Source organism: Phoca vitulina, unplaced genomic scaffold, assembly GCF_004348235.1.
Source record: "Phoca vitulina isolate PV1807 unplaced genomic scaffold, GSC_HSeal_1.0 scaffold58, whole genome shotgun sequence".
Taxonomy (NCBI): domain Eukaryota; kingdom Metazoa; phylum Chordata; class Mammalia; order Carnivora; family Phocidae; genus Phoca; species Phoca vitulina.
Window position 1 is genome coordinate 7,303,969 of NW_022589761.1, and position 14,652 is coordinate 7,318,620.

At 38.5% G+C, this 14,652-nt stretch overlaps 1 protein-coding gene across 1 annotated transcript; it reads left to right on the plus strand.

The window, feature by feature from the left end:
- The first annotated feature begins 13,094 nt into the window (after window positions 1-13,094).
- Window positions 13,095-14,652, plus strand: LOC116623292 (zinc finger protein 345-like). Its single transcript, XM_032390363.1, is given in 2 exon segments — window positions 13,095-13,682; window positions 13,684-14,652. Coding segments are annotated over 2 exon segments (960 nt in total). The 5' UTR covers window positions 13,095-13,394; the 3' UTR covers window positions 14,356-14,652.

The window sequence follows — 14,652 nt, forward strand, 5'->3', positions numbered from 1 at the left end:
CTGCATATCTTTGCATCTGTACCATTTTATTTATTTATTTATTTATTTTTAAAGATTTTATTTATTTATTTGACAGAGAGAGAGACAGTGAGAGAGGGAACACAAGCAGGGGGAGCGTGAGAGGGAGAAGCAGGCTTCCCGCGGAGCGGGGAGCCCGATGGCGGGGCTCGATCCCAGGACCCTGAGATCACGACCTGAGCCAAAGGCAGACGCTTAATGACTGAGCCACCCAGGCGCCCCTGTACTATTTTATTTAAAATATCATTACTTTAGGGGCGCCTGGGTGGCTCAGTCGTTAAGCGTCTGCCTTTGGCTCAGGTCGTGATCCCAGCGTCCTGGGATCGAGCCCCGCATCGGGCTCCCTGCTCCGCGGGAAGCCTGCTTCTCCCTCTCCCACTCCCCTTGCTTGTGTTCCTTCTCTCGCTGTGTCTCTCTCTGTCAAATAAATAAATAAAATCTTTAAAAAAAAATAAAAAATAAAAAATAAAATAAAATAAAATATCATTACTTTAAGGGGTGCCTGACTGGCTCAGTCAGAGGAGCATGCAACTCTTGATCTCGGGGTTGTGAGTTTGAGGCCCCATGTTGGGTGAAGATATAACTTAAAAATAAAATCTTTTAAAAATAAAATATCATTACTTTAAGATATATATTTTAATATTGATAAAGTGATTATTTGTATATATAAATTAATATTTTTATTTCATAAATGTGATATTTTATTGTAATAATTTTCTCTAAATTTTTAAATTCTACAAAGAAGCCAATAAAGTTAGCTTTTATCCCCCAAAGGGGCTATAACTATGGTCAAATTGTTGGAACAAATCCTTTTATAATTTTTTAAAGCAAATGTAATCATATTATTCAAATTGTCTCCTAAATTGTCTTCTTAATGACAAGATATGTCATATAGGACATTCCATGTGATTAAGTGCACTAATAATGTTAATATATATGACTGTACCATTATTTTTACCAAACATCTATGGTCAAATAATGTGACTGACTCCACTTTTTTTGTTTATAAGGAATGCCATGTTTAGTAGCATCCTACTTGGCACACTGTACTTGGTTGTCTTCTCTTCATTGTTTTTGAAATCTCTGCATACCTTTTGATATGTACATATTTTAAACATGACAGATTAAACTGGCTTCCTTTTTGACCATACTGTACTATGCCATTTTTCTCTCCTTCCCTCCATGTTACTTATCCTTGTGGAGTTTTTCCTAATGATTTTGCCCAAATATAATGTAGGGACATTTAATTTTTTTAAAAATAATTCATTTCCATTTCAACATATTTATATTAAAAACACATTCCTATATGTTACTATAGTTTATGTGAAATGGGCATGGCTATATTCACTAGTATATGTGGGTTTGGTAAGGATCAAATGAGTTAATTTACACAAATGCTTATAATTAAGACTTTAACATGCTCAGTAAATATAATCCATTATCAAAATTATTTTTTTCCTTTGGCTATTTTATTATTTATGGAACGGCTCTTAACTATGGTGTATATTTTATTTAATATCAGAAATTTAATATTGGAGAAGAATGTTAAGCCTCTAGTGAATATAGCGAAGTCATCATCATTCATTCCTTCTTGGTCATGAGATGATCCATCCTGAAGAAAAAAAACATAAGAATATAATGAATAAGGCCTTTATTCATATCTAACCTTATATGTTGAATCCTAAAATTTATGTCAGCATGCAACATTATTGAGAATATTATTGCCCACATTATCTGACTGATTAAAAAATAATATTGGATTGTAGGAACATCTGACTCTTGATCCAATGCATGTTTAAGCCAACATTTGGCTAAGGATGAAATATGAACAAACTGCAATTTTTTTGAACATAAAAGTTGCTGAGTATCCTACACAGCAAAACCTGTGGGAGGTGGGCAGAATTACTCACAGAACTTATAACTCTAAATCCAGACATGTAAAAAAATAAAAATAAAAAAATAAATCCAGACATGTATTACAATAATTAATACTTGAAATCTGGCACTGGTGCTACGGGGATGTAGAGGAAGCTTCCATGTATCTGGGACTCAGACGGCCTCTAGAGCGGGGTTTAACTTGGCTGGTGCTGGTGTCTCTGTGGAGGTATGATACAGGTGGATCTGAGAAGTTTGGAACAACTGCGAACTAGAATCAACAGCTTCTACTGGGAACTATGGCCACTAATAGGGCTTATCACTTTTCTATTGCTGCATAACAAATTGCCACAATTTTGGCAGCTTAAAGCAATACACAATTATTATCTCAAAGTTTTCATGGGTACATGTGAGGGCCTGGCTTAGCTGGGTCCTTTGCTCAGGGTCTTACAAGGTGGCAATTGAGGTGTCTGTTGGGGATGGTGTCTCACCGAAGGCCCAGGGTCATCCTCCAAATTTACATGTTTGTTGGCAAAATTAATTTCCTTGAAGCGGTAGTAATGTTGGCTTGTTTCTTCAAGGGCGGCAGAAGATATTTTTACTTCTCTCTGACCTATAGATCTTTTAAAAGGCACATCTCTCAGAATCTGCCCATTCAGGATAATCTCCCTTTTGACCCACTTAAACTGTTTAGGGACCTTGATTATATCTGCCAAAATCCTTCACCTTTGCCATATAACTTAACATAATTATGGAAATGATATACCATCATACCATCATTTTTGCAACATTTTATTCATTAGAAGCAGCGTATGGAGGTGTTAGGGTTGAAGTACGGAGATAAGATACTACTTCAGTGGCCTCATTGCTTGTTTTTGAGGCAAGGGGAAAGCAACCATCTTTCCCTTCGTGAAAGTGGGAATACACCACACAAAACAACAATTTTTGTTACTGGGTCCCTTGGTTCTTGTCCCAGATGCACCAAAGAATTGGGAAACCTGAGACCAGAATGGGGAGATAGAGTTTATTGAGTAGATAAGTGTAGTACACTCAAGAGAGAAAGCGGGCTAGTGCCGGAGCAAGAGTGGCAATGGCCCCGAGAAGCTCTAGCTGCATCCTTTTAAGCCTGTTTTCTGCATAGGTAAATTTGGCTTTGATTGACAGCTGGTGGTTATAGAACCTTTTGGCTTCTGTGCATGTGCCTACCCATGATGCAGTCTGTCATAATTGTATTTATTTATAATTGTATTTATTTACAAATGTATGAGTTTCTAGTGAGCTTTTGCTGTGAACTTAAAGTTACTTAACGGAAAGTTGCACCTTTTGTGCTCATGCTCAGTTCTTGGACGTCCCCTTGTGGCTTTTGAGCCAGCTCTGTGGCTAGGCCTTTCCTGTTTTGTTAGCCCTTGGTGGTGGCTCTGAAGGTGTGGCTGTTAACTCTTGGGGGTGGCTCCGAGGGTGTGCCCAGCATCTGCTTTATCCCTCCTTGCTCATGCCTAACCAACTGCCTAACACTTTTAAGTAATTCTTATCTCAAAGACAGTCCCACTTTTCATCATCTTTGACATCTTTACTCTTCAGTGTCCAATACATTAACCAGTAGACACATGTAGTTATTTAAATTTAGATTTAAAGTAATAAAATTTAAAATTCATTTTCTCTGTCTCATAGGCACATTTCAAGTGCTCAACAGCTGCATGCAGCCAGGGGCCATTGTATTGGGCAGCATATTATAGAACATTTCTGTCGTTGCAAGAAATTATACCGCACAGTCCTATGACATAAATGACCTTTCAGTTATTGAATTATAGGAGAAAACTTGGTGTTCAGTGGCTCTGTTGCATACCCTGCAGTGATATCCACAGACAGAGTTGGCACCAGTTATTTTGTGGCTTCATCTAGATCCAGGAGAAAAAAAGTTGTATTTTATCACCCTTTTGCACATTAAACTATGATGAGAGACCAATCTGAAGTTGCCTTGGTAGAAAATTAACATAGAGAAGTCAATAAACCCATGTACAAATATTCTTTTTTTTAATTTTTAAAAATATTTTATTTTTGCGAGAGAGAGAGCATGAGGGAGGGGTTGGAGGGCAGAGGAAGAATCAGACTCCCCACCGAGTGGATGTGAACTCTGGGATCATGACCTGAGCGGAAGGCAGACGCTTAACCGACTGAGCCACCTAGGTGCCCTCACGTACAAATATTCTTAAAAAATAGAAGATCCAATAGAAAAAAAAAAAACTGCTTTTATGGTAGTCACAAAGAAAAAAAAGAGCTATCAAGAAATAAAATTAAATAGAAATGTCCATAATCATTATGGAAAAATAAATAAAAATTTTCCAAAGCAATCAGGAAATGAAAAAATAAAAGGATATAACATTTGGGATTGCAGTACTGACATCGTTAAAAAATCATAATTCCTTAGGTTATAAATGTGATGCAATCTCAATTAAAAATACCCAGGAATTTTTTTAGACATATGAGCTAATTCTAAAGTCTATATGGAAAAATAAAGAAATCAGAATAACCAGTACAATTCTGCAAGAGGAGAAGAATTGGATAATTGGAACCATCAGATATTAAGACATACTATAACTCTATAATAATTAGGAGTATAGCTCTAGCAAAAATATAATAGAACACTAGAACTACTTAAAAGTCCAGCTATAGATCCAAACACATAGGAAAGATAGTATATGATAATGAAGGCATTTTGGATCATTTAATACCCTTTGAATCTTGAGGAGTTGGATGTATTATATGTATATGTTACATATAGGTTTTTCAACAAATGTTTTTAGTAGCCACATGGCAAAGATAGGACAAATTTGTATCCATATTTATTCAAACAGTCTGAAAGCGCCACTCCATAGTTTACTCAAAAACAAAAAGAGAAGATACAGCTTTAAATAGGACTGTTGACTACAGCCTTAAGGAAATAAATTAACATCAGGAATGGGAAAAAGTGACATCAAGTGGCCTCTGATATGATACATTAAGAAGGACACAATATCACCCATGGAGTATTCTTGTCAAAATATTAGGCTAGGGGCCCCTGGGTGGCTCAGTCGGTTAAGCGGCTGCCTTCGGCTCAGGCCATGATCCCAGGGTCCTGGGATCGAGCCCCGCGTCGGGCTCCTTGCTCAGCAGAGAGCCTGCTTCTCCCTCTCCCTCCGCCTGCCTGCCGCTCCCCCTGCTTATGCTCTCTCTCACCATCTCTGTCTCTGTGTCAAATAAATAAAAATAAATTTTTAAAAATATTTAGCCTGAAGTTCAACAAGACTTATATAATTTATCTTTTATTTAGCCTATGCAAAAATTAATCAACCATGGACAAAAATTTTAAATCATTAAAAAAATCAGTCTTGGGTCGTAATCCGTTTCTAGTCTCTGGTTGTCACTCAACTTTTTTGACTCTGGTTTTCAAAGTCTATAGAACAGAGTAATGATTCCCCAGATGGGATCGAGTGAGCCAAGGGCATTGGCAGCCTTCTGCCACTCAGGCAGTGGTCACTAAATAACATTAACTTCTGATTAGCAACAGTACTCTGGAGAACGCCGACCCATCCCACAGCGCTGGTTCACCACGGAGGGCAGTTGGCCCTAGGCACAGGCAGCAAGAGCCGCCGTGGTGCTGTCACGGGTAGAGCGCGCTCAAAGGATTCTGGAGATTGTAGTTCAGGCCTCGCGAACGCCTCCAAGTCGCGCAGGCGCAGATGCAATTTGGTGAAGTGGAATCAGTTTTGTCTTTGGCCTTGTTGATACCATTGCTTGTGGGGTCTGCTGAGCTCCAATCCCTTCTTCGCACCGGGGCGCCGGACTTCTTGGGGCTGAAAGGCTCACTGGTCCGAATGGGCATAAGCATAACCTTGCGATTGAGGGCCTTATATCCGGTAAGCTTGTGCATTTTTCGCCGCGGAGTTAGCAAGTTGGGCTCAGTTATCAGCGAGCTGCACCTTTAACATCTGGAGGTTGATTGACGTGTGGGGGCGACCGGGATTGACCAGCTGTGCTTCCGGGAGCCACCGCCTTCTTGAGGACAGAGGCGCCCTCGGGTCTTTGATATGGGACCTGAATTGGGGCACGTCTCTGGCTCAGGGTCTTGTCTGAGGCGGGCTTTTCTGCTGGAAGTCTAGTCTCCGGAGTCCTGCTCCTGGAGGGACAGAGGAATGCTCAGAGCAAGGTGGTGCGGGGTAGGGGGCATTCGCGCCCGCTTCTCCAGACACTGCCAGCTTCCCAGAGGCCATTCTGCTGCAGCCGGAGCCTTGGTCTCGGGCGGAATTAGTCCATTCTCTCTCCCATCCCTGTCAGTGTATCTGTGTGAAGTGGAGAGAGTTGACAATGGGGAAGCAGGGTAAAGGACTGCCCTTTGAACCGGGTTGTTCTGGGAACCGCGGCCAGCGTTGGTCTGCTAGCTCTGCAGCGTCAGGACTCTGCCCTTTTCCAGAAGGGGAGCCCTGAGGACGACTGCGCTTCGGGCAAGACTGAAAGCCATGACCCGAGGTGATGCTTCCTGAAACACAATGAGCATTTGCCTTCCTTATCCTGCCCTTTATTGGGTAGGAACATCTCTTTCAGGACTTCCTGACCATTTCCTTCCATCCCGTCTACTCAGCTGTGTTGCCTAGGGGCCCCTTCCGAATGGCAACAAGTGTTCACGACTTTTTTTCTATAAATCGTTATCTTTTTCCACGTGGGGTCAGGAATGTTGATTGAGCAGAAGTGCACAGGGAGGAAAATGAGGATATTATTTGCTAAATGAATCTGTTTTACCTGGACTATGATGTGTTGAGGTCAAGTTGAGCACTTGAGTGGGAGCTCATATCTGGAAAATCATGATCATCACAGACTGTAAGACAAAATGAGAGTTGGTGTTGTTCAGTCTTCATTTGACCTCAGCCGCTTTGTGAATCTTCATCAATTTTCATCAGATTTTTGGCAACTCAGGAACCAGGAACATTTATTACAGTTTAGTGATGCCTGGTTACAGGTTGAATTCTACCAGAGCCTAAGTAGTTTGAGAACCTTATTGTTAGAGCCCAGACCGCCAGACCTTAAAGGTCTTATTAGTGCCAAATACCAAAATGAGAAGAAAGATTAAGTCAACTAACTGCCTTCAATATTTATACTGGTATTTCCAATTATTCTCATTTTACTATTTGTGGAGGAATCAAGTGTAGTCATTATTCCTTGGCTTGCGTGTGTGTTGGAGTGGTAAATTAGCTTTTCCCCACCAGGATTATAACATGATTTTTACTTAACTCTATAGTATATATATGTAGTTATTACTATGTAAGTATTAGAGCTGAGCCAAGTAGTATACTAAGCAGACATATTATTTCTAGACCTGGAGCTAGTTATCTTTTTGTTTTTTTAAGATTTTATTTATTTATCTGACAGAGAGAGACACAACGAGAGAGGGAACACAAGCAGGGGGAGTGGGAGAGGGAGAAGCAGGCTTCCCGCAGAGCAGGGAGCCCGATGCGGGGCTCGATCCCAGGACCCTGGGATCATGACCTGAGCCGAAGGCAGACACTTAATGACTGAGCCACCCAGGCGCCCCTGGAGCTAGTTATCTTTTAAAGTTATTTGCTCAGTTTTCCACATTTGTGTTGCTAACCCATCAAAATGTGTAAACATCACTGTCACATGACTATCAATAATATTTTCCATGCTGTCACAATCATCAGTCATTTAGTTCTTCAGTACTTTCTTCTGGTTTCCTTTGTGTTACTGCTCCTGTCTCCATTGGTTATGCTGCAGACTTGCTACACAGCTGTCATCCTGGGACTTTTCTTTCACAGTAACACTGACTCTTTTGTTCTCTTTCTCCTGTGACTCTTATTTCCCATCATGCCTAATATACCTCTTGATGGTTTATTCTATAGATTTTATGGAGCACAATCAGTTACTTCCAAGCAAAGATGCATAGAAGCAGGAGGGGAATCTTTTGAACCTTTGCTTGTCTGGACTCTAAACTGGTTCTCAACCAGGAACAATTTTGCTCCTACCCTCACCCCTCCAGGGATATTTGGCAACATCTACAGATACTTTTGGTTGTCAAAGTTGGGAGGAGAGTGCTACCAGCATCTAGTGGAGGTCAGAATTGTTGCTAAACATCCAACAAACAGTGCACTTGACAGCACCCCCCATGACAAAGAATTATTCACCCCCAAATGTCAACATTGCTAAGGCTGGGAAACTCTCCTCTAAACGTGTCTTTATACCATTTTCTTCATTCTAACAGTGATATTTAGAAGTACATTACATTTCTGATACTTTATATATAACCTCTTTTTTTCTCTTAATTTTTTAAAGGATATTCTCTTAATTTCTTTTATTCTCAAATTTTATTCTAAGATATTTTGTAGAGGTGGGTCAACAGTAGGCGGAGGGAATTACCTATTACTGACAATTATATACCAGACGTTATTAGACTAGATGATGGCTTATACTATTTCACATAATAGAGAAACTCTACTTAGCTGGCCTTTGTACATCCCAAACCTGCTTGGATACTGGAAATGTCCCTACTGTGATTGGGCGGTTTGATCTATCTTCAGGAACTGGAATGTTTGAGAACATAAATTAAATCATACTGACATCCAGACCTCCAGACCCAGCTTGTTTGTTCTATCTGTCCTTTCCTATAAACACTCTCTTTATCACCTGTATTTTCACCTTTTTCTTTTCTCCTCCCATTTAAAAGCTTTTGTTTTTATTATAACCTTAATACACAGATTTATTTTTTCAGGGACTGGGGTGATCAAGGATGTGTCTATAGACTTTTCTCAGGAGGAGTGGGGATGCCTGGATTCTGATCAGAGGGATTTGTACAGAAATGTGATTTTGGAAAACTGTAACAACCTGATCTCAGTTGCTAAGCATACCTGTCTCTAAAAATTGAGTCTTCCCTCTGGAATATTTGCTCCTCCCCTTGTGAATTTCTCAGCTCCTTTGGAATATCCTGTATATTCCATTTCCCTGTTGCCAAAGAGAAAGCTTGAGCTCTGTAGAGTTGAAAATGTGCAGCTCTACCGGGGCTGAGGCTGAAGCTCCATCTTCCCTAAATAATGACCTTTCGTCTTTGAAACTATTCATAGCTTGTTGAGAGTTGATTTTTATGATTAGATGTTCAATTTTGTCAAATTATTTTCCGTATCTTTAGAAATAATCTTTTTTTCTCTTTAATTGGTTTAGTATATAGTAAATTTTATAATGGCAACCTTGTGTTCCTAGAATAAAATTAACACGGTCATATTGGTTTATTTTATGTGACATTGTAGGATAGAGTTTGTTAACATTTTATTCAGCTTTTGCATATCTATTTGGTAACTTAGATTGGCCTATAATATTCTTTCCTCATACAATTTTTGGTTCATTTTGTTTAAAGACTTTATTAGCTTCATTAAATGAGTGTAGGAGTGTTTCTTCATGTGTATATACATATACATACACATATATATGTATATACATAGTTGTAGAAAATAATTTCAATGAAAAGTTGCAAGAATCAGAGAACTCCTTTATATCCTTTATCTAGACTCAGCAGTTTTCCAATTTTAATATTTTAACACATTTACTTTATCATTCTTTCTCTCCCCCTCCCCCATCCCTGTCTCTTTCTTGCTCCACACCCACATACACTCATACATATCGTTTTTTTCCTGAACCATTTAATAATAGATTGTAAACATCATGGCCTTTTAGTCCTTAATACTTCTTTGTGTACTTCCAAAGAACAAGAATATTCTCTTACATTATTAAAACATCACTAGTAACATTTAAGAAATGTAACATTGGTAAAATATTTTTATTTAATTGACCATTCATATTCCAGTTGTGTCAGCTGTCCCAATAATGTCTTTAGGGCATTTTCTCTCCCCATTTAGTACAGGATTCAGTCTGTTTTGGCTTTGCATTTTACTGTCTCTTTACTTTTAAGTTGCAGAAGTTTATTAGACTTTCATTGTTTATAATTACATGATCATTTTTTGAAGAATAAAGTCCACTTTTTTTTTTTTTAAGATTTTATTTATTTGACAGAGAGAGACACAGTGAGAGAGGGAACACAAGCAGGGGGAGTGGGAGAGGGAGAAGCAGGCTTCCCGCAGAGCAGGGAGCCCGATGCGGGGCTCGATCCCAGGACCCTGGGATCATGACCTGAGCCGAAGGCAGACATTTAACGACTGAGCCACCCAGGCGCCCCTCCACTTTCTTTTTTTAATAGAATGCTCTTCATTTAGCTTTTCTGTATTATCTCATGATTAAGTTCAAGTTATTCTTCTCCTGCCAGGATACCAAATATGTGATATTTTGTCCTCCTCAGGACATCATATCTGAAAGTATATGATTTGCTTCTGCCCCTCATTGATTATGTTAATTTTGATTACCTGTCCCAAATATTGTCCACTTTCTCTATTTTATAGTTTTTATTTTTTCTGCAACTAATCGGTCATCTGTGTGGAGGCACCATGGTAATATTGTATTCCTCATCAAAAGATGAGGCCTCATGGATTTGTATTCTTTGCAAAGGTTTACAATTAATTAATTATTTTAGTGCCTAAACCATCCCAGGTTTGGCAAGTCAGAGCCCCTTCCAGGTAGCTCTAGGTCTTTCCAACATGCTGACATAATTTTTTAAGTGCTCACTTACTTTTTGGTACAAAAAGATGTTCAAAAGTCTTTTTCCTTTTAAAAACCCTTTTCAAATATTTTTGGGAAATATGTTGTATTTGTTTGCCAGAGTTGTGAAAGAGAATCTTTTCTATGCTTCTCTCCTGGCTTCCATTGACTTGCTGGCAATCTTTGGCATTCTTTGTCTTTTCCTGCATCACGCTGATCTTTGTCTTCATCTTCACATGTTCTCTGCATGTATGTGTTTCCAGATTCACTTTACAAGAACACTAGTCATATTATATTAGGGGCTCATCCTACTCCAGTATGATCTCATCTTAATTTAACTAATTTCCACATAAGGTCACCTTCTGAAGTAGGGGCATGGTAGTGGTGGTGGTAAGGACATCAACATATGGACACAATTCAACCCATAACATTTTCGTGCGTATAAAAATTTTGAAACCAAATTGCACAGTCTGAGTAATAATACAGTGAAGACCCATCTTGTTACTCTGTTAGTTTAAGAAATAGAACATTGCAAGTACCTTCTAGGCCCCTTCTGTGCTCAATTACAGTTACTGTTTTTTCTTCACTATGGGGTTTGAAATAAAATTGACTGTGGTAAACAGCTTGGCATCTAGTCATGCAAGTTCTCACATCCTTGCTTCTTTGTTGGAACTATGGGTTATGATCCACTGGTGCTATACAGGTAGATTTCTGAATTTTGAAATGATCACCAATAGTTCTACTTGGAGTGTACCAAATTGATTATAAAACTAAAATCATGGTTAATTTGTTTTTGGTAGTTTGAGGTTTCTTTTGATTTTGTTTTATAATTATATGGAATATTTCCAAGATTCCAATGGCAAATCCATAAAATAGTGTATATTCAGGGAAGTCTAGCTTTTATCCCAGTCTATTGTACATTGTTCTCCATCTCTCTCTCCAATGAGTTTACCCTTCCATTTTTTTTCTAAATAAAAGCAATTGTATATATCTTCTTAACCTCCCTTTCTTATTTTCTATATACAATTTAGTCCACCTTCCTTTTCTCACTTAACAGTATGTCCAGGAGATAACTTCAGGGAGGTATAAGGATTTTCATCATTCAGGGGTGCCTGGGTGGCTCAGTTGGTTAAACAGCTGCCTTCCGCTTGGGTCATGATCTCAGGGTCCTGGGATAGAGCCCCACATCAGGCTTTCTGCTCAGTGGGGAGTCTGCTTCTCCCACTCCCTCTGCTGCTCCCCCTGCTTGTGCTCTCTAACTTGCGCTCCTGCTTGTGCTAACTCCTGCTCTCTTTCTCTCTCAAATAAATGAATAAAATCTTTAAAAAAAGGGTTTTCCTCATTCCTTTTTATAGTTGGAAAATATATTCCACTTAGTAGATGCACCATAGTTTTTCAGCCAGTTATCTGAGAATGGACATTTGGGTTGGTTCCAGTAATTGTTATTATAAACTGTGCTTCACTGAATGGCATTGTATGTAAATCTTTTAAAATTTATGTCAGTATATCTTGAGAGTTGAGTCATGTCACTCAGATTGCTAGTTTATAAAAGGGTAAGTAAATATGTAATTTGGTTAGGGAATGCTGAAGCCTCCTCCACAGTGGGTATACCATATTGTCATCCAACTAGTAATGAATGAGAGAACCTGTTTCTCCTTAGCTTCCTGAAAGAATATGTTGTCAAACATTTAGATTTTTGCCATTCTGATGGTTGAAAAATGTTACCTCCTTGTAGTTTTAATTTGTTTCAAAATTTGGAAATTATCCATTTAAAATTTCCTAATCACCTCATCATCCAGTATGACTTCCCATCAATTCATATGCTTTGTGCATTTATCAAATTCCACCAGTATATTTGATCACTGTATAAATCATTTACATCTCATATACATTAATTTCAATTTAATTCCCCTATTTATACCATAAAAGTTTCATTTCTTCCAGGGGGAAAAAAGTGAATGTTTTCTATTATGCTTTCTTTCAGAACATGAATCTTGGTGTAAAACCAAGGAATTATCTCTGAAGAAGGAAGTTTATGAAATAGAATCACCCCAGTGGTTTATATTGGGAAGTCTTAAAAAACATGGACTTGAGTGTTCCTGTTACAGGATGACTGGGAATGTAAAAGAAAGACTGACAAAAAACAAGGATCTCATGAGAAAAATTTTAATCAAGTTATTTTCAACTATGAAAATATATACATATTCAGTCATAACACATCTCCATATCAAAAATCATATATGGAAGAGAAAGACTATGAATGCAAGAACTGTGAGAAAGCTTTTGTACATGACTTACAACTAACTACACGTCAGAGAATTGATACTGGCAAGAAGTTCAGGAACCATAAGGAATATGGGAGGGTTATTAGTAGAGGTTCAAAATATACTCAGCATCGGGCGCCTGGGTGGCTCAGTTGGTTAAGCGACTGCCTTCGGCTCAGGTCATGACCTGGAGTCCCGGGATCGAGTCCCACATCGGGCTCCCTGCTCAGCAGGGAGTCTGCTTCTCCCTCTGACCCTCCTCCCTCTCATGCTCTCTGTCTCTCATTCTCTCTCGCAAATAAATAAAATCTAAAAAAAAAAAAAAAAATACTCAGCATCAGATCATGTTCACTGGTGAAAACTGAACATAAGGAATGTGATAGGGCCTTATACTGTGCACATACTGTATTCATACTGAGGAGAAAATCTATGAAGGTAAAGAATGTGGAAAAGCCTTTCGTACTGGCTCAGTATTTCTATCACATCAGGGAATTTACACGTGTGAGAAACCCTGTCTAGTTAAGGAAGGTGGGATTTTTTTTTTTTTATCATTCCTCAGACCTTACTTATCATCGGAGACTTCATGCGAGTGAGAAACCTTATCAATGTATGTTATGTGGAAAAGCCTATAGTAGTAAATCAGCCATTACTCTGCATCAGAGAATTCACACTGGTGAGAAACCATATATGTGTAAGGAGAGTGGAAAAGCCTTTCATAGCAGTTCAATACTTACAGAACATCAGAGAATTCACACTGGTGAGAAAGCTTTTATGTGTAAAGAATGTGACAAAGTCTTTCATTATTCCTCAGATCTTAAAAGGCATCAGAGAACGCATACTGGTGAAAAACCCTATGAATGTAAGGAATGTGGCAAGGCCTTTAAGAGTGCATTGTATTTTTTTTTTACATCATAGAATTCATACTGGGGAGAAACCCTATGAATGTAAAAATTGTGCTAAGGCATTTGGAAGTTGCTCAGCCCTTAACCGACATCAGAGAGTTCATACTGGTGAAAAACCCTATATATGTAAAGATTGTGGAAAGGCCTTTTGTAGCAGCTCCAAACTTACAGAACATCAGAGAATTCACACAGGTGAGAAACCATATGTGTGTAAAGAATGTGGAAAGACTTTTTGTAATAGTTCTATACTTACAGAACATCAGAGAATTCACACTGGTGAGAAACCACATGTGTATAAAGAATGTGGAAAGGCCTTTTATCACCCTTCACGCCTTAGTCAACATTGGGGAATTCATATGGGTAAGAAACCCTATGAATGTAAGGAATGTGGGAAAACCTTTTGTAGTAGCCCTGCCATTACCCGGCATCAGAGGATTCATACTGGTGAGAAATGCTTTGAATGTAAGGAGTGTAAAAAGGCCTTTCAGTGTTCCTCAGACCTTTCTCAACATCAGAGAATTCAAAATGGTGAAAAACTTTACGAATGCAAAGAATGTGGGAAGGTTTTTTACGTAGTTCAAATCTTAATCAATATCGAAAAGATCATGCTGGTAAGACGCTCTGAAAATAATCTATGGGAAAGGCATTTAATTATGAATTTCATCTAATTTGAGATAGGACTTCATGCTGGTTAGATCCTATAATTAGTATGAAGAGCCTTTTATTTGCTTTTTACAGCCTAAATTGCCTAAGAATATAGTAAATATCAGAAGATCATCAGAAGTTCACTCCTGAATATCAGGAATTTATGACTGTGAAGGAAGAAAACGAAAACTTTGGTGCATGTCAACCTTAAATATCAGAGGATTTATCAAGGAATAATCCTAGAATTTCATTTTACTTTTCCTAATTTAACTCTAGGTATTTTTGCCTTACTTATATTTACTGGTCATTAAAATTGTTAA